At 37.0% G+C, this 20,902-nt stretch overlaps 1 protein-coding gene across 2 annotated transcripts; it reads right to left on the bottom strand.

Moving 5' to 3' along the window:
• Nucleotides 1-203: 203 nt before the first annotated feature.
• On the bottom strand, nt 204-16,944 carry LOC149770995 (uncharacterized). Of its 2 annotated transcripts, none has more exons than XM_089948919.1 (4): nt 16,815-16,944; nt 7,710-7,826; nt 5,082-5,222; nt 204-3,784 (listed from the first exon to the last, which is right to left on the bottom strand). In XM_089948919.1, the coding sequence occupies exons 1-4, from the start codon at nt 16,882-16,884 to the stop codon at nt 3,618-3,620; spliced, it is 495 nt and encodes a 164-aa protein (XP_089805045.1). In that variant the 5' UTR covers nt 16,885-16,944; the 3' UTR covers nt 204-3,617. The 2 variants fall into 2 exon arrangements, with proteins under 2 accessions (XP_089805045.1, XP_089805046.1); XM_089948920.1 differs by lacking the exon at nt 16,815-16,944 and adding an exon at nt 10,685-10,833.
• Between the last annotated feature and the right edge of the window lie 3,958 nt (nt 16,945-20,902).

Here is a 20,902-nt window from a genome sequence, read left to right as displayed (position 1 = left end):
ACATGCATACATACATACAAAGAAAATCATTATTAAAAAATGATTTTTCAATTTATTCATTAAGTGTAAATTTAAGATCACATAAGCGTGTATTACTTGGTAATATGAAATAAAATGAAAACCATGCAAATATAACACTGTACTCTGTACTTGAATAAGCGTGTATAAATTATTGATATCAATAAAACACCGAAAACGATTCATACAATTCATACTTTATTTGTACAAAACCATCTGTACACTATTAAATGCTATGTATACCTGCAGTAAAGACTTCTAACGAATCAAATTAAATTTTGATTTAACGTATTTGCTCTAAAACTAAAGATTGAAAGATATATTTTTTTATTAAAAGGGCGTTTACTTTATGTTAGTCCCGTAAAGTAAAACTATTGTTAAAAAGTAATAGTCAAATTCCATGATACATTTGCAAAAGGATTTTGTTAAAAACAATATCGCTTGTGATTTGTTTGCAGTCAAACCTTCAAAGACATATATTTTTCCCTATACTGGATTTGTTGAAATCTCTTGTTTTTCAAACAAAAGCTTATAAAATTAAAGCACACAGAAAGTATCAAGGTTGCAATTCTTTCATGCTGAAGAAAATTGTACAAAGAAAATGGTTTGATAGTAACATATATACAAATGTATCTTTTGTAACCGACCGTATTTATCCGTGTCAATTGCGCAGCCAAATGCGCGCATCTTAGAGCAAGATAACCTGTCGTATAATAATGATTCAACATAACAGTGTCTACTGTATTATTGAACTGATAGAAACGCAAACAGCGCGGAGTCTGATCTGTAAATTCTTTGTGCGACAGCAGATACGAGTATATGATGTTCACAACTGGTGGTGTTACACACGTGACGGCAGATAAGAGTTTATCATGTTCATAGTTGGTGGTGTTACACTCGTGATGGAAGATACGAGTTTTCGTTCGGTTTTTGTTTATTTTTATCTTCATATTTGGTTTGTTTTCTTTTTCTTTACTCCTCTTTAGATGCTATTCGTGCCAATTTTAGGTACAAAGAACAACATTTCTACTTTGAATGTTACTTATCGAAACCAGACTTTGGAAAAAGCGTACATAAGTTTGCAATGCATGCTAAGCAACTCAAATACATACTGCAATAAAATAAAACTACATACATTGTATATACACTTCAATAAATAATAAATGACATTTGAATTATCTAATGCTTAAAACAATAGATATTTACTTAACAGCAAACCAGAAATATGCATTATCGGCTAATATTTGTAAATATCTAGTGACAATCATGCTGATCGACAAAATTTAGAGCCTGTCATTGCTTTTTCTATTGAAAAAAGGATGCTGCGCAATACTGTGATGTTCCTTTCAACCACTACATGATCTCACAAAAATACGTACCATAAATACTTACATCAAGAAAAGACTTTTTTTAAAAATTCCATTACTGTACAAGCACACGAGTACAAGGTCAAGACAAGTGCTAAAATGTAACGTAATTAGTGGGCCGTAAGAATGTATGTCACAGTTACCTACCTTCGCTAGTAGAATGGTATAATTATTATGTAATCTAAACGTTGATTGGGGCCAAGAATGTCAACGACACCGTGCATGTCTCGTGTATGCTATTCAGAAGCAACAATGGAGACAATAAGCAAAACGAAAGATATAGCAGAAATAGTGTATACAAAAGACCTGAATTTCACTCAGAGTTACAGCCCTGCATTTTAGGCATTAGGCATGTTAGGCATTTTAGCGTCAAACCTTCCGGGGTCTCAATGGATTGTTTCGTACTTTGACACCACCACCACACAACCACCACCACACCACCACCCCATCCAACCACCCCCTTCCACTCTTTTAATGTCGAGTGCATGATCCTGGTAAGCATTAGCCGTGTATTTATAAATTCACAATGACACTAAATATGCAATTGTATTTACATTTACACTGACAAAATTACAGATTTAGTTTCTTTTTTCATTTATGTTGGGGGCCCTGGATGGTCGAGTGGTATATGGCGATCGCCTTTACAAATCACGGATATCTCACCTATACGTTTAGGTTCGAGCCTCAGGCTAGGCAAGTGTGGATGTGTGAGAAAACTTGCCGGTAGCTTCCAGTGGGTTGGTGGTTCTTGCCAATATTTTTCCGGGTTCGTCCTCCACCAGATATATCGGCCGCCATTGTATAACATATCATGTACTGAAAAAAATGGCGCTAAACAACAAAATCAACATTTACATTGAATTAGGCTTAAAAATGGATTGGCTTGTTTGGCGACTATCTTTCACTTGGGTATCCGATGAATGGCTTACTTGGCTTACAATAAGTATGTGTGCCACAGATGTCAATATCTGAAAATCGGGATAGCTGACGGTAATGTGAAGCATGCCAATTTATTATAATAACAGTAAACTTCAATCATGCATAGGGCATATGCTGTTTATTTGAGCCACCTTGCCAGCTGAAATGATTAAAAATATGACTGTAGGAAAGGAATATCCCAGAGTGCTATGGTATCTCGAGTTTAAAAGTTAGCGATCAGCGAATAAGTAAATAAAAACACTGACCTTCATCATATTGCATGTGTATATTTGTTGTTCTTTGCTCTGTATTAAAATGAATTTCATTTCCAGTTTAAATCGGATGGTTGCTGGAAGCGATAGATAAACAGACGTCATGTAGATTCCAGGCTATGCAATGGAAGTTATTCTGATATCACGATAATACCGGAGGAAAAATATATGATGGCATATAATTCTCCTAAAGCTGGGAACTTGATGTATATGTTGCACAAATTTTAAATCAACTTGAAAAAGATGGATGATACTTCCAGGGCCGGCGCTACCATATAGGCAAACTAGGCAGCCGCCTAGGGCGCTGATTTCGGGGGGGGGGGGGGGCGCATTTTTAATTTTTTTTTATTGTTTATAAATTTGGAAATTGATATTTTCCGGGGTGGGGGTGGTGCGCTAGACTCTAACCTTGCCTAGGGCGCCAGATAGTCTGGCAGGGTCTGGCGCCGGCCCTGGATACTTCCATGGCCCTCATCGCCACTTGTTCCCTCCAACTACAGAAACTTATCGGAGAGAAATAAACAATGCATCTGTAACCACCTGTAACTAACTGTGTCCGGGGAGGGGGGTATGGCGCCAGGATTATCGGTGAGACTGGGCTCATTAACATGAGCAGGAAAGCACATGTCGACCACAAACTTTTTAAACAACTCCAGTTGTTCCAACAAAAAGCAATAAATTGTTTGCAATAATGTTTTCAAGTCAACGCCTGTCAATTCCGAAAACCACCATAAAACAAGCACATTAATATGCTCAACATTTTGACTCTTATTTGTTACAATAAATTCGATATATTGGTTCATGACAAGTATGGTAATCATATGATCTAACTCTTGCATAAAATCTTTGAATATTATCAGACGACAAAATGGTTATCCAAATTGTTACAGTGATATCGATTTTAAGACGATATAGATTCTGTGTTAGAACATGGGGTACGGCCATTTTTGCAAACAGTGATATTCATGGGTGCATTTCTAAAATTGTGTACTAGCCAGAAAATGTCGACGTTTTCCCGAAATCAACTGGTGATACAGACCTACTATCTTATAGTCATGTAGTCTATATAGGATAAATACACGATAGGTAGCCCTATGAAGAACAATACTGAACACTTTTGATCTGAACCGTTGGTCATCTTTTGACCTGAGCTGTTGGTCATCTTTGGATCTGAGCTATTGGTCATCGTTATGTTGTGCAATCTGTAAACTGAAAAATAAACGTTACTATATGTAAGCTTATTTCATATAGATAGCATTTCAGCGTTTTATTTTCTGGCCCTAACAATATCATTGTCTGCGCATGAAATTGGCACTTCACGTCTAAACCTGAATTTTTCTAATCACGTCTTCACCGGTATTTGTCCAATCACCTCTAGATATGAATTTGTCTAATCAGTTATACTCATGAATTTCACCAATAACTATTTGCAACTTATTTGCACGTAAATTTAATATGACGGGGAGAGTGTATGTAAAGAGATAAAGAAAAATAGAAAGTATGAATACAAGAGAAAATTTGGTTATTAAATTTTTAAAAGTATGTGACAACAAAGTTTCAAATTTGCCAGTGCTTTTTTTTCCGATGCATTTTGAACTCTTGTAAATTGAGTTCTCGTGGAAAAATTATCTGCGTATACGGTATACGGTTTCACATGCCTTATGTTATGAAAATTTGATTTAATTTAATTGTTTGTAAATGTCAAAGTAATGTAATTTGTTTACTCGAATTTGATATTTTTCAGAAAATTTAGTTTGACCTGACTCCTTTCATAAACACCTAATAATAGAAACACTATTTCTAATTTTTACTTAGTTCTCGACCTTGATTCAGAAATCACTGAGACCAGTAAACAACTTTCTATGTTCATTTTATTCTCGGAGTAAAATAATTGGATTTTATCAAAGTCAGACTGGGAATACGTGATTTATAGATGTAAAGAGCCACTATTTCAAAATTCTGGGTTTCCTGAAGTTGCGCAGTATTTAGATTTAATAGTGATATTTAGAGAGATTTTTCTCACGTTGGGCTTCACACTGGAAAGTGTTTTTTGTGACCAGTTTGGAGATATAGTTCAATTTTTATTCAAATTATTTGGATTCTAAAAGATTAATTCTTTTTAATGGAAATATTTGAGTGCTCATACAGAATTCTTGGACAAAGACATTTCTCTAAATTTAATAGACACTACAGCACAATACTGACTATAGTATCCATCATCGCCTTCAATTTTGGATTTTTTGTCGGGACTCGAACTCAAATTTCGTTAGAACATTTCATTACTCGGACTTCTAAAATCTAATTCGTGGATTATTCTTGGATTAATTTTTTGGATTAGATTCTTAAAACCATAAGCTCTTATTTTTTACAGTGTTTTTTCAAGGGAAATAAATTATTTGTTAGAGTTTTCAAAGCTTGTTGTTTTCACTCTTTCTTTTGTTACTGTTTATTATAGCCTAAACACATAATATAAGAATTTGAATGAAATAAAATAAAAAAAACATACCCAAGTTTGTCGTGAAAATTCTATCTATCGGCTTTCCTTTGAGTGGTCTGGTTGAAACGGGATGTGCATGTTCAAGTGGGCTCATGGTCACAAGCTCCCCGTCTACACAGGCATGGTCTTGAAGATGGTAAAGTTTATTTGCTAAAATAAACGTTTATCTTTAATAAAGCCGATAAGACATGTGAAACACGACAGCAACAAAGAAAGAGTTACACAAAAAATAGACCAATAGACAAGCACACACTTACGCAGGTATGCATGGTCGGACAGTACCACATAATTCCCAATAGAAAATCACACAAGTACGCAGGCATGCATGGACTTAACAGTATCACACAAGTCCCAACACATAGGTACACACTTACTCTGGCATGCATTTACTGACAGTATTACACAATTCTCGCTTTGAGTTCTTAAAGTTTGCGATAATTCGCAACGTACTGGCCGCAAGATCTTCACTTGAATGCGTCTTCTCGCGTACACTCAATTGCAGAGACGAACATTTCGTCATATATACTTTAAAATATTTAGATAGTATCTATATTTGCCGGATAGCATTTCCTGGTCATTATTTTTCCTTATGACTGAAATGATGAAAAGGCTTTTCTATTTCCCAATCTATGAAAAGGAAGTAAATATAGCGAAATCAAATATATCCGAAGCCAACTCAAATATCCTCCTTATTTTTTTTTTTTATTTTTTTTTTTTTTTTTTTTTTTTTTTTTTTTTTTTTTTTTTGGACTACTCATGTGAAGCAAACTGTTTTACTTTGAATTATTATTTGATTATCTGACAAATGCCATGACATTTTATTGAAATCTAAAATGACAAAAAGTGAATAGCACGATGGGAAACATTCAGTCAAAGAAGTCCACGAAATCTATTTTGTTCTGGATTCATTCCAATGAGTATTTGTTGTTTCCAAAGTTTCTGTTATAAATAAACTTTTTTCACTGGATCAGGAAATGAACAAAAAAGTAGCAAATGATTAACTGAATGCTACATTTTACTTGCTTAGTTCATTCATTCATTCATCCATTCATTGATTCATTCATTCATTCATTCATTCATTCATTCATTCATTCATTCATTCATTCTAAAGTGTTCCAGATACAAGATTATATACTATCTTCCATTTCATTGCTGGCAATACACACCATTTATTATGTTATCTAATATCCTTTATGTTGTCGCTTATATTGAACTATATTGCCAGAGACTGGTCTTTCAACAAGAAAGAACTTTCTTCGGGTGGTGGATGGGTTTGTGATGGATTACTCTGGTTCTCGATAGGGGCACATCTCGAGGGATAAAAAGCATTTTACAGCCGTAAAGGATAATAATAATAATAATAATAATAATAAGAAGAAGAAGAAGAAGAAGAAGAAAAAGAAGAAGAAGAAGAAGAAGAAAAATAACAATAATAATAGCTTATTTTGCGGCAGATAAATTCATCATCTTGTTATCTAGTTCAATTGGATGTTAATGTTCTACTATGTCTTAACTATTTGCTACCTTTGGAATTAATATGAAAGAATTTCAAATCCATTATGTGTTAAGCATGCACACATACTTGTAAACATCAGAGACACGTATCTGCCATTGGAATATTGCACAGGAAGAACAGGGCCCAGGCGTTTGTTTTACTTATGATTTTAAGCCAGCAGTTTAGTTCTGGCTGTGCAAGGGCATATCAGGCCTGGGAATAGGAAAACCCTGAATTCGAGTAAAAGAGTCTGACTTACTTTGAAACTCAGTTGTAAGAATAAGAGAATCCTTAATATGTATCGATTTAGCACAGGAAACAAAAAGTAAGGTCGAAGTCAAAATGGCATGAGTCGAAGGCAGAATGACATGGGTCGAAGTCAGAATGGCATGGGTTGAAGTCAGAATAACATGAGTCGAAGTCAGAATGGCATGTGTCGAAGTCAAAATGGCATGGGTCGAAGTCAAAATGACATAGGTCGAAGTCAGAATGGCATGGGTCGAAGTCAGAATGACATGGGTCGAAGTCAGAATGGTATGAATACTGTAAAACGCCAGTATAAAAAGTTTCCTGACTTTAAACAGAGCGAAAAAATTTAGGTTATGGCAGATAACTTGCGTAATGATACAAATCTGTATAGGTCAACACAATGACGCCTACTCTTATAGAGAAGATTCATAGAGACAGACAAAACAAAAACACAATTATATTGTCCTCGATTAAAGTTTGATCTAGAATTGATTTTCCCTTTATAAATAATAATGAAAATGTGAATTACAAAAACAAAAACAAAATATAGTAATTGCAACAGCGGCTTTTTCCACTCGAAATCCGACTACAGAAACTGTTCATTTAACTAAATAGGTTAATCGGTTAAACCTCCAGTTTGAGGGATCCTTACGGCTGCTCGTTTTGATATTTAAATATGTTGAACGGACATTTATCTTGATCATTGTGAAAGAATGCTCACGTGATTACAGAGATCGGAGTTTTACCATTGTGTACGTTTTGCTCTAGAATGTTGTATGCATCTAATACATGGTTCTATGATGTTATAGTTTTATGTAAGTATTACATACGGATTAACACGGTGAAACACTCGATGCTAGTTAATGGACTTAAATACTTCAGTTAAAACTTACTACAGCAGCCGAGTTCTTGGTTCTGGCCGTCGAATCTGTTGACCACTTTTTTGTCACAGCAGATTTTCTCCAGGCTATATTTCTTTAAATGCCCCCTTTCCAAACACCATCCTTGAGCTAAAAAAATTAATTTAAAAAATTAATTTTATATATTTCATCTGGATGGACAATGGATCATCGCTAGTGTGATTTCTGAAAAACAAATAAATCTTTGAACCGAAAAAGAGGACGTTTCTTTCTTGTCAACATCGCGTAGATTATGCAAGATCCACTTTGTTTTCACTCCGATTAGACCCATTTCGCAATATGCGCGTCAAAAGACTTGTCGTTCCTGATATCGATCACTCACGGTCAAATCGAGGTTAACACTGCTCGATGAATGTTTCTTGTTTTGTTTTGTGGGTGTGTTTTTTTTTTGTTTTTTTTTTTTTGTTGTTTTGTGGAGAGGGGTTGGGGGTTGTTTGCTTTGTTTCTGGTTGGGGTTTTGGGGGTGGGGGTTATATACTGTATTTATCTAGAAATAGAGATCGTCGTATTTAAAGTCTCAGTAATATCATGGCATCAAGTAGATATGATGATGATAAACAAATTATCTTTCATTCGCATTCAGAATATCTAATAGATAGCAACCCATTCCTGAATATGTTTAAAAAAATAAAGAAACAGCACACACAGCCAAACAAATTAAAAATCTCTTCTAGAAATGTGTTTTATACGAAAAGTTGGTTTTAATTACTGTATCTTCTGTTGCACTAAACCAATTTAAATAAGTTGTCATTATGTTTTAATAATATTTGCTAAATCGTGTTTAGCCCATATAAATTTATAATAATAGTTATCAAATCATGATTAGAGGTAATAAACTGTAATTACAATCAGTGAGAAAAACAATCAATATCCTTAAAAATTCAGAACGCAGCAGCCAACTTACCACCCCCACACCACCTTCTGTCGAACTTAAAATTTAAAATAAATCCCACTGAAATCAGAATATTAGTAGTCCCACTGGACTCATTTTATAGAGATTTTGGTCCAGATGAAATCTACTAGTCTCTGACTAAAGGACTAATCTCAGTCCCATTGGACTAATACCTATGCAGATATTTTAGTCTATGGTGAAAACTAACAGTCTCCGACTAACGGACTAATATAAGTTTCAAATCCTGAAAATGTTTACATAAAACCGTTTTCAGAATCCAGAATCTTCGTCTAATGAATATCTAAACATTGACAATCTTAATATAAAATCAGTTTTCTACAGATTTTGTGGGTTATTTTTATTGTCATAATTTTGGTATTTTGATGGATGCACTTTTGCACATACTGAAATAAGGTCACTGTACCTAAAACTCGAATGTCACTGACATCCCCTTCAGCGAAAAATGTGTTCCTTTTTATAATTTGTTCCTTTCATCACTGAGGAGCCGGGCATTTTTGTAGTCATCAGTCTGATACAGATTAGTTAACGGTAACTTTTGCAGTCATCAATCTGATACAGATTAGTTAATGGTAACTTTTGTAGTCATCTGTCTGTTACAGATTAGTTAATGGTAACTTTTGTAGTCATCAATCTGTTACAGATTAGTTAATGGTAACTTTTGTAGTCATCAGTCTGATACAGATTAGTTAGTGGTAACTTTTGTGGTCATCAGTCTGATACAGATTAGTTAGTGGTAACTTTTGTAGTCATCAGTCTGATACAGATTAGTTAATGGTAACTTTTGTAGTCATCAGTCTGTTACAGGTTAGTTAATGGTAACTTTTGTGTCATCAATCTGTTACAGATTAGTTAGTGGTAACTGTAGTAGTCATCAGTCTGCTCCAGATTAGTTAGTGGTAAATTTTGTAGTCATCAGTCTGATACAGATTAGTTAATGGTAACTTTTGTAGTCATCAGTCTGATACAGATTAGTTAGTGGTAACTTTTGTAGTCATCAGTCTGATACAGATTAGTTAATGGTAACTTTTGTAGTCATCAGTCTGATACAGATTAGTTAATGGTAACTTTTGTAGTCATGAATCTGTTACAGATTAGTTAGTGGTAACTGTTGTAGTCATCAGTCTGATACAGATTAGTTAATGGTAACTTTTGTAGTCATCAGTCTGATACAGATTAGTTAATGGTAATTTTTGTAGTCATCAGTCTGATACAGATTAGTTAATGGTAACTTTTGTAGTCATCAGTCTGATACAGATTAGTTAATGGTAATTTTTGTAGTCATCAGTCTGATACAGATTAGTTAGTGGTAAATTTTGTATTCATCAATCTGATACAGATTAGTTAATGGTAACTTTTGAAATCTTCAATCCTTACAGAGCTTTCGGAAAGTCACAACCGATAATGACATGTTGGATGTCAACATCACACTTATCATCCTTTTTTTCCTACAAATAAAGATGCGTCACTAACGTAGCCTTTTGTCAGATGACATTATCATCGCTATGACTGAAGATTGCTGGAATTTCGAAAGCAAATTGTCGAGTACAAAAAATGCACATTTCATTAGGTAGAAAAGAATTCTCGATTTCGTATTGTCCATGCACATATGTGCAACTATAACTAAAACTCTGTATAATGCGGAAAAATGCATACATGTGGTCAGCCGGTCACTAGGGTAATAATAAGGGATATCCGAGTGTTTTTAGAACGTAAAAACAAGTCCACAACGGACAAGCAACCTAGCTGAAGTGTTAAATAAATCGTTATACGTGACCTCTTGTTATTAAGGAGACCTTGCTTGAAACACAGTAAGCTGAAAATGTCTAAACAAAAATGGTTGGCAGGGGTTGAGCCCGAAAGTTCTAACCCTAAATCTAAGAGAAGTTTACTCGGTGATGTAACAGCTAATAAATTCGGATAATGGACCTGTGTATCGAAAAAGTTTTTTATATGTATATCTTGCTTTACAACAAGACAAACGGTCGGACGAATGTAAAGATGAGCTAACGAAACAAAACTAAGAAATTGCACTTACCTTTTATTAATGTGCTTATCGAAATCAGTAGGATAAAACGTAACATACGCGCAAGAGTCATAATTATCTCGTCTCTAGGTTTATATTAGAAGTCATCTGTCCGTTATCTCCTGCTTGGCTTAGTAGTTATCAGTCGGTTGCTATATCTAGTGGCTTTGATATATATGTTAATAATTATATGTATCTGTCTTACGTCTAAATACACACCCACTGCATACAAATCGACTTAAATAGATTTTAAATTTTCCGTTTTCTATCTATAGAGCGGTAAAAAATAACATGAAACGTCTGTATTAAAAATAGTACAGTACCAATCCTCTGATTTTGTACACACCTGTAAATATTGTGATTTACATAAGTTATTCGTATTTTCATTCCACTTATTCTATGACTGTTCTCTAAAGACGGAAAAAGTAATAATATCATATTCAAATTGACAGTCTTCTGTGAACGGGTAGCGATCTTATCAACTACTTCTTGTTTATTTGGTTTAATATTTAAGTGTTTGTAACAAAACAGGAACTCGGTTTGCTTCCATAGCCTAAGATATATGTTTTTATTCAATCTAGTTGCCATTATCACAACTCGAATGTGGAATAATAAAGTATTTTCATTCACTCTGGTTGCACCATATCAAAATTTCAATATAGAATAAGGTGTTTTCATTCAATCTATTTGACTGTATCGCAACTCGAATATGGAATAGGCCTAATAAGGTGTCTTCATTCACTCTAGTTGCACCATATCAAAATTTCAATATAGAATAAGGTGTTTTCATTCAATCTAGTTGCCCATATCACAACGCGAATATGGAATAATGAGATTTCTTTTGTAACTTTATTTAAAGCTAGCTGGTGTGCCTAGTTTAAACAAAAGAATGAAAGCTGGAGTAAGAAAAGGCAAGTCACTCACTGAAATCTTAATGCGAAAAACCAATCTCAGTTTTATTTCAAGTATTGCTTGTCAAAAATATTAATAAAGCAGGTCAAAGCACAGTGGTACACGTCAGTAAAAAGAATAACAATATCAACGAATTTCAACGGCAAAAAAACCCACATTAAAACAAACGAAAACATGTCTGCGTTGTAAAACATGTAGTCCCATGCTAGGTGCACGTCTGGATTCGGCTATTCATGCCCAGTAAGTGAAAAGAAAGCATAGTTAAGGATGGGGATCTCATTAATTTCCAAGTGAACTATGGTCATGTAGATAAAGGTATATCCAAAGGTCTATCTGGATAAGGATATATCCAACAATCCATGTGGATATGGGTATACCAAACAGTCCAAGTGGATATGGATATATCCAACCATCCATGTGGATAAGGATACATCCAACCGCCCATGTGGATAAGGGTATATCCCAAGGTACATGTGGATAAGGGTATATCCAACCGTCCATGTGGATAAGGGTATATCCCAAGGCCCATGTGGATATGGGTATAGCAAACAGTCCAAGTGGATGCGGGTATATCCAACCGTCCATGTGGATAAGGGCATATCTTTGATCTTGACAGAATATTCCCTGACTTGCCCAGGCGAGTTCTGTTTGATCCAACGAATAAAAAATTCTGATTGAAAGTATTCGTGTCACCAAGAAAGAATTTCGCGGATATGGTGCAGCTATTGTGTGGTCAACATTCGGAATTATGCACAACGTTGACAAACGTCGCGTCGATGCTACAATGAACGACCAACGAGCAGCGACGATTATTAATTACCTCGACAATCAAAGATACTTTTTTAAAATAATCTTTATTGTGGAAGTAGAGGTTGCTTGGTTTATCCGTGACAAGCGTGACTCTGTTCAATTACATCACACTGGAAATATTGTTAAATTAAATAAAAATTCCAAACCAGGATTATTGACTGGTATTTACAAACCATATTATAAACGAGCGTATCCTGTGACTGTAGTTGTTTATGGGATATATCCGCAAAACGATAAACTTAGCGTTGATGATCTCATATCGATGAAACTGTCAAGGCTAAATTGTGTTGCTGACAGAGTTACAGAACACTTCACAAACGCGACATGCGGAAACGTTTTGACGGATTCACGACGTATAAAGAAAATGAGTGGGCAGAAACAGTTTAAGATACCGGAGCTTGCATCAAAGACGTCGCTGAACTGGGAAAGAAATTAAAATTTCCAGTAATGTTAAAACTATAACTGGAGAGATTTTGTACGAATCGAAATATAAATCGATAGGAGCTCCGATAAATATTATTGATCTTAATGTGCATGTGAGGGCTTCGGCTATAAAAATATTTCCACGAAATCGAACTGTAAAATTCTATAACGGTGATATGTTCGATTTTATCAGGAATATCAGTAAAAGCGATGCTGTATCCGTATGGCTGTTTCAAAGTTCCGATGAAGCTATAATCAATTTGTACGGCCTAATGGAGATATTTACCGTACAGAACCTCTCCATGCAGAAATGAAAAATCATGCGTCGAAATATACCGATGATGCTGAACAATTACTGAGTAATTGTTTTACCGTTCCGTCAGTTGCTGCTCATTTTGATCAGCTAATGGAAACTAACACGGTTGGAAATTCTTGAAGACGTCCAACGCAGTTGTATCGAATAGGGGCACGGCGGATTAAATTATTGTAAGGATGCAAATTTCTGTCGATTTGTAAAGGGCACATTAACTTGGGCCAGAGAACAATTAATTAGATGTATGGGGCAGGTGCTTGTTCAATCGCTGAACTCCAATGATTTCTAATGTCTGTGTCGGGAGAGGAAGTGATTCTTAATTAAGCCTTTGTTTCTTTAACAGTCAGTCAGACTGTTAGGAAAATGTTACTTTCGATCTTTGTATCGAAAATGTCTGAATTACGATTGTCCAGAATCAATTATTTGGAAATCTAGAGGTCAGGATGACCGCAATTGTGGCGCCTAGTTAAAAGAGGCGGTAGTTATATTTAATCCTGATTGGTTACGCTAAATAAGGGGCGTGTTTCCCACATGAAATGTCTTGGTTTTAATATTGCCCCATCAAAACATCAAGTCAGTCTGCATTTTCCTGTAAGAGGGAAAATATAAAGGACTCCGACATTGAATTTGGAAGAAATTTTCTCGTAAAACATTTGTCAAAGGGACCGGATATCTTGAAAGTCAACGGGCACAATTATGTCGGTAGAAGCGAACAAAACTTGAAAGCACAAGGGGAGATATTTCCACTGAAGTATCCACGAACCTAAGTATCCAAGTATCTACGTACTTACGTATCCACCTACCCACACAAAGTTTGAGGGACGAAAAGAGGAGAGACAGTAGGGAGGTTAGAGAAGGGAAAAAGCGAAAGGACCGAGAAGAAAAACAACAGTGACGTTGGAGTGAACCGGAAATAAGCAGGTTATGAATTTGTAAAAGGCAAAGACTTCGAGTGTTCACTCGATTCTATGATTCCTACGATTTAAGATTGATCGGCTATATATGTAAATATATTTTTATGTTTGAAATTCACTGTATGATTTATTTAAAAAAGAAGTGTATCTTCCTAATTTAATGTATTATCACAGTTGTTTACGGGGGCTCGTGTCATTCTGTTATATATATATGTATATATATATATATATATATATATATATATATATATATATATATATATATATATATATATATATATATATATATATATATATATCTGCTCAGATCTCTATTCCATCTATAATGTTCACATTTTATATTAATATTTACCTAGGGAGGCTGACAACATAAACTGAGTGTATGGGTGGGTAAGCGAACACGCATAAAAATTTGAAAAACACAAGCGTCAAAAATAAAGTAACAATATTGGCTAACCCAATTAGAGAAATCTCAGTCAGTTAGAGGCTTCGGCTTGGCGTTATCGACCTTGTATTTTTATTTTTCGTAGGAAGCTTTATTCTCGCAAATGGACTCTTCTCTAAATGGTCTGATCACCATGCCTGCTGCTATGCGAAACCGGCGCCTTTCGTTGGCTGAATGGTGTAAGGCGCTCGCCTTTACAGATCATTGTTATCTCACCTCTGCGTGAGTTCGAGTTTTGGGCTCAGCCAATGTGGGTATGTAGAAAAGCTTGAAAGTGCTTATTGTGGGACAGCGGTTTCTCCGGGGTTTTGCCAGGCTCATCCTCCATCTGTTAAAGTGGATCGCCATATATAGCCTCTCGTGTGTTGAATAACATGATTTTAGAACTATACAATGATGTTTGTTAGCGCTAAAACGACAGCTGCTAAGATTCATTTATTCAATGTAATTAGTATTCAAAATTTTTAAGAATTTGTGTTTCTTTGCTCAGGAAAAAAAAACCCAACCCCCCCCCCCCAAACCTTTAAAATCTTAAGCCGTAGCGGCACATGTACCCGCACACACTATTTGTACCAATGTCACGAGTGCCGCATTTACCCGTGCAAACTATTTGTACCGATGTCCCGAGTGCCGCATGTACCAAATACCCACTATTTGTACCGATGTCACGAGTACCACATGTACCCGTACCCACTAGTTGTACCGATGTCATGATTGCCGCATGTACCCGTACCCACTATTTGTACCTATGTCACGATTACCGCAGGTGCCCGTACCCACTATTTGTACCAATATCACGAGTACCGCATATACTCGTACCCACTATTTGCACCAATATCACGAGTGCCGCATTTACACGTGCCCACTATTTGTACCGATGTCCCGAGTACCACATGTACCCGTGCCCACTATTTGCACCGATGTCACGCGTATCACATGTACCTGTACCCACTATTTGTACCGATGTCACGAGTGCCGCATGTACCCGAACCAACTATTTGTACCGATGGCACGAGTACAGCATGTACCCGTACCCACTATTTGCACTAATGTCACGAGTGCCGCACTTACACGTGCCAACTATTTGTACCGATGTCACGAGTGCCGCATTTACTCGTACCCACTATTTGTACCGATGTCACGAGTGCCGCATTTACCCGTACTCACTATTTGTAGCGATGTCCCGAGTACCACATGTACTCGTGCCCACTATTTGTACCGATGTCACGCGGACCGCATGTACCTGTACCCACTATTTGTACTGATGTCACGAGTGCTGCATGTACCCGAACCAACTATTTGGACTGATGTCACGAGTACCGCATGTACCCGTACCCACTATTTGCACCGATGTCACTAGTGCCGCATGTACTTGTGCCCACTATTTGTACCGATGTCACCAGTGCCGCATGTACCCGAACCAACTATTTGTACTGATGTCACGATATCTTCACGTTAACAAGAAGAAAATAAAGATATTTATAATTCATCTCGGCTATTTCTGTGAGATAAAAAAAATGCATCTGAGTAGAAATTTGCAGAACAATCATACCTTTTGTTACCCTGGCACCCTGGCCTCCCATTGTGTGCGAAGCATCATGGGATGCAAGGGTATCAGGCTAAGATTTTGTTCGCCATACTTTTCTCCGTTCGGAAAAAGAAACGAAGTTGCGAATGAGTATAAAAACGCTACTTTGTATCCATGAAGGTGATCTTCAAGCTATGATTGTTCTCAGTTACAGTGGCGTGAAAATGACCATACCGTACTTCTTTAAATTACCTTAGAAACCGTATCAATACAGGGATAAATCGAGAAGAAATTTAGATGTTAATATATTCATAGGTTTCCAACATAAAAGTAACGTAGTTCACACTATAAAAGGAACTGTTGCTGACAAATTCACACTTGAAAATCTCAACTTCCGAAACCAGTCGCACGATGAATTATGGCAAGTTGTATCAGAATTATCATCATAAAGATGTCTTGTCAAGTTACCATGATAAAGACTTTATATATTTGAAGATTAATTTTCAGGTACTTGCTTTTCAACCAGTGTACTGTAGCAAGTAATAATTTCTTTCACACTAGCCATTTTTGAGATGGCAACTTTGTAAACCGACATCATCAATGAACAAATATATTTGTGGTATAACGCTGATTGTTTTACATGAAACCTCGCAAAATTCCATATAAAACAATATTATTGACTGAAAAGAATGCAAAAATTTTGCATCTACAGTGATATGACATTTTGTTTGACTCCTGTTAAGCATGTTTGTGTGTGCATACGTGCGTGCTTAACAGAGAAAGAGAGACTGAATTACCTTCTGAGACATGGAGTCTAGTGATAAGGAGCCAAGCCATCCACCATTTTTCACAAAACAATCGGATCATCGTCTATGAATTCTGAATACTAGCTTCGTCAGTGGATTCAACTCGCATATTATAGCTGACTTCAGCACCTTTTAAAACACGTTTCTAATGGTAGCATGAATATAAAGAGAATGGTATTTCAGGTATTCTGTCAATAATGGCGTCTGTCCCTTGCATTGAAATGTAGTTACCTCTGTGACTGAAATTGTATAAATGTAGTTACCTCTATGAATGAAATTCTATAAATGTAGTTACCTCTATGAATGAAATTCTTTAAATGTAGTTACCTCTATGAATGAAATTCTATAAATGTATACAAACTATGTGAAGAATTAAGGTAAGAATATATCGCCCAGGGTTGTGTCACAAGCATGCAAATTATGCCAATAACATGCCAAGGCGGGCATAAAAAAAATTATGTGACTTTTGTTGCTATTATCTCCCATTTTATATTACAATCGATGTATTTATATGTATTAATTACTATTAGAAGATATGATGTTTTGTTAAACTGCTGTGTCTGGCAGAAACTTTGTCCATGATTACAGTTGACCAATTTAACAATCTTGCGCATTATTATCAAATTACAACTTTGAAGAAAAAAAAATCTTTGATTAGATATTTTTTTCGTTTTTCGTTTTTCAACATTTCACTTTTAGCTCCTCCTTTTCGTCTTTTCTTCTTCTTCTTCTTCCTACTAGTACTACTACTATCACCGATCAACTGATCAAACGTTACAAAATCGTGTTTTTATATAAAAAGCTTCCAATTAATATAAAGAGCTATGCTAATGAGTGAACGCTAATATCACATCTCTATGTAATAACGAGAGAGAGAGAGAGAGAGAGAGACAGTACATTTAAGAATAATTGGGGTCCCCGAGTGGCCGAATGGTCTAAAGCGCTCACCGTTATGGATCACTGCCATCTCAATTCTGTTTGCGTGGGTTCGAGTCTCGAGATCGGCCAATGTGGGTATATGAGAAAGCTTACCAATAGCTTCTCTTGGGGCGGTGGTTCTTTCTGGGATTTTAGTGGGTTCTTCCTCCACCATTTATACTGGCCGCCATGTATCGCCTATCTTGTGCTGAAAAAATGGCGTTAAAAATTCCAACAACAAATGAATAATGAACACATATTTAGAGAGTCGTGTCTATAATTTAATTGTTCTCCATCAAGCCACAATGATTGACAAAATACTACCACATATGTATTTAAAACCAAACCTTATTTCCAAATGACAACAATAACTTTCGTTTTATGATGATTTAGCATTATACCTATATTCTAACAGACCTGCGAATGTAATGCACTATATATATATATATATATATATATATATATATATATATATATATATATATATATATATATATATATATATATATATATATATATATATATAGAGAGAGAGAGAGAGAGAGAGAGAGAGAGAGAGAGAGAGAGAGAGAGAGAGAAAGAGAGAGAGAGAGAGAGAGAGAGAGAGAGAGAGAAATTTCCATGCAATTTTAAGATGTCTTCAACTCTACCTGATATGAATTGTAACATGGTATGAATGAGATAGTTAGAAATCGAATGCACTCGATGACAAATTTCAAATGGTATGTATAAAAATAGAAGACATGATTTTATTTGGAAATATGATTAATTAGCATTATGCCTATATTCTAACAGACCTGCGAATGCAATGTACTATTTTCTGATTGGCCGAAATCTACAATATACTGTTGGAAATTATGACGCAGCCCTAACATCAAGACTCCCTTGGGCGCAGAGCCAAAAACAAGAAGTACATTTCTGGCTATTGTTTGATAACATTTTCAAGAGTGTGCACTAGAAAGTGGATAATCCTGTGTATTCAAATTCTGAAGGTTGAATAATGCTTTTATTGTCGCAAATATCCGCATTATTAGATATGTTGACGCTTCATCAGTAAAACCAAGTTTGCGAAAATAAATCCATCACGAACGACCTCCAATTAAGTACAAGAGCGTTCCACTGATTGCAAAAAGCTGATGCAAGATTCTACGATAAACTAAGTCGACAAAGTATATTAGTAATACTAGTATAGCAACGTCTGGCACCTTCGTCATAAAACTTTACTAACATTTATTGAATTAATGGTACTCCAGCCTTAAAAAGTCTTCATCGTATCTTACAAATGCAGTCTTTAGATTGGCAGGATATTTTCAAATCAAATGTAATGTTAAATAGTAATTTTATAACGGAGGGATCTTATGCCGTAGTAACGAAACGGTCTGAGTAAAACTATATTTAAAAAAAAAGAAACTTTAGCTAAAATTTTGATCGTGCATAACTTCGCTTCAGCAGAGCTTAGAAGTGCACACTTATTTTGATGATGTAATTGCTTTTGTGGTCTAAGGTTGACATTGCCCGGGGTGGGAGTGGGAGACAAGCGCCCCAATCCTCCAAAATGCCCCATACGGCCTGCGTCTCTTACTGCCTCTGTCAACTAAAATCCAGCTCCTGGCCTTCGCGAGTGGCTTAGATTTGAAGCCCGGCAGACCATGTTTTCTACTAACAGGAGAAGGGGTGAAGGCGGCCCACTGGCGCCTTAAAACCAGTTGCTTCGGATAGATGGGACTCGTAAACCTTGGATGGTAGCTAATCTAGGAGAAGGAAAACTCCGATTCCAAACCTCTGCTGCCTTGTGGCTATACCCACTCATGGGAAAGGCTAAGGGAGTAAACCCCGACAGAAAATCCGGAGATGGAGTCGCTAAGGCGGTATGACATTGAATTCAACGTCATTCCGGCAACTCCTGCGACGCCGTTGGTGCCAAGCTGTATCGGCATTCGTCGTTCCCTTGGGCACACCAGCTGCATGGAGAGGGGGGATCTGCTGCATGGGCAACAGCTGATTCTCCATACCACCCTGCCCAGGCTTCATAGCTCCACTGGAGAGGACACTCCAGCGTCGTCGTACGGCGTCGGCACAACACGAGAAGTAGCAGTTTACCGGTTCTAAGTCAAAGCTCGATTGGCGTAGAGCTTGGCGCCAGGGGTTACTTCTGACGGTGGGAGAGATCATCAGGTCTCACTGGACAGCTACCGCCCGCCTCAAGCTGGGCAGCCCCCAGTCAGTAAGGTGCTGCCCGCCATGGCCTGCCTGCTTCACTGGGTGCGTGGAGCTTAGAGAACCATCTCGACAAGTGGGCCACAAAACTCTGCACCAGGAAAGACTAAAAGAAGAAATAAAAAGACTCCAACTCTTCGTTTTGCAACCTGGAACATCAGGACCATGTGTCCTGGATTGACCACTGACCTACAGCAGATCGACGATGCACGGAAGACTGCCGTCATTGACAGAGAACTCTCCCGACTGAACATCGACATTGCCTGCCTCCAGGAGACCCGACTGGCTGACAGCGGCATCATCAGGGAAGCCAATTACACATTCTTTTGGCAGGGGAAGCCCTTGGATGAACCTAGGCAGCATGGTGTAGGCTTTGCCGTCAAGAACACGCTAATCGCCTTCATCGAACCTCCATCATCAGGTACTGAGAGAATCCTTGCCCTCCGGCTGTCAACATCCTTAGGCCCGGTCAACATCTTCAGTGTGTACGCCCCAACCCTCTACTCCACCTACGAGGAGAAAGACAAGTTTTATGAGGCTCTGGATCAGGCAATATCCAGTATCCCCAACAATGAAAGCCTTTACTTACTAGGAGACTTCAATGCTAGAGTGGGAGCTGACCATGAGGCCTGGTCCACCTGTCTCGGCTTTTACGGAAGGGGCAAGATCAACGAGAATGGTCAGCGACTGCTGGAGATGTGCTGCTCCCACAGCCTATGTGTGACAAACACTTTCTTCAAATGCAAGGAGATCCACCAGGTGTCGTGGAGACACCCACGTTCACGCCACTGGCACCAGCTAGACCTCGTCATCACCAGGCGTGCAGAACTGGCCAGTGTCCTCCTTACCCACAGCTACCACAGTGCCGATTGTGACACGGACCATTCCCTCGTGGCCAGCAAGGTGCGAATATTACCCAAGAAGCTGCACCACGCCAAGAAGAA

The sequence above is a fragment of the Sinohyriopsis cumingii genome, unplaced genomic scaffold (assembly GCF_028554795.1).
Source record: "Sinohyriopsis cumingii isolate HCF-2022 unplaced genomic scaffold, ASM2855479v2 utg002140l, whole genome shotgun sequence".
In the NCBI taxonomy this organism is placed as follows: domain Eukaryota; kingdom Metazoa; phylum Mollusca; class Bivalvia; order Unionida; family Unionidae; genus Sinohyriopsis; species Sinohyriopsis cumingii.
Note: the sequence above shows the minus strand (reverse complement) of the source record. Positions and strands in the feature narration are given on the sequence as shown.

Bases quoted from the DNA above. Each gene is read 5' to 3' on its own strand.
- LOC149770995 (XM_089948919.1), bottom strand. From the start codon at position 16,884: ATGATCCGATTGTTTTGTGAAAAATGGTGGATGGCTTGGCTCCTTATC. The intron at 7,827-16,814 runs GTAATTCAGTCT...TAATTTTTTTAG, and splicing joins TAGACTCCATGTCTCAGAAG to CTCAAGGATGGTGTTTGGAA. The intron at 3,785-5,081 runs GTATGTTTTTTT...TTTATTTTTCAG, and splicing joins AATTTTCACGACAAACTTGG to TTTACAGATTGCACAACATA.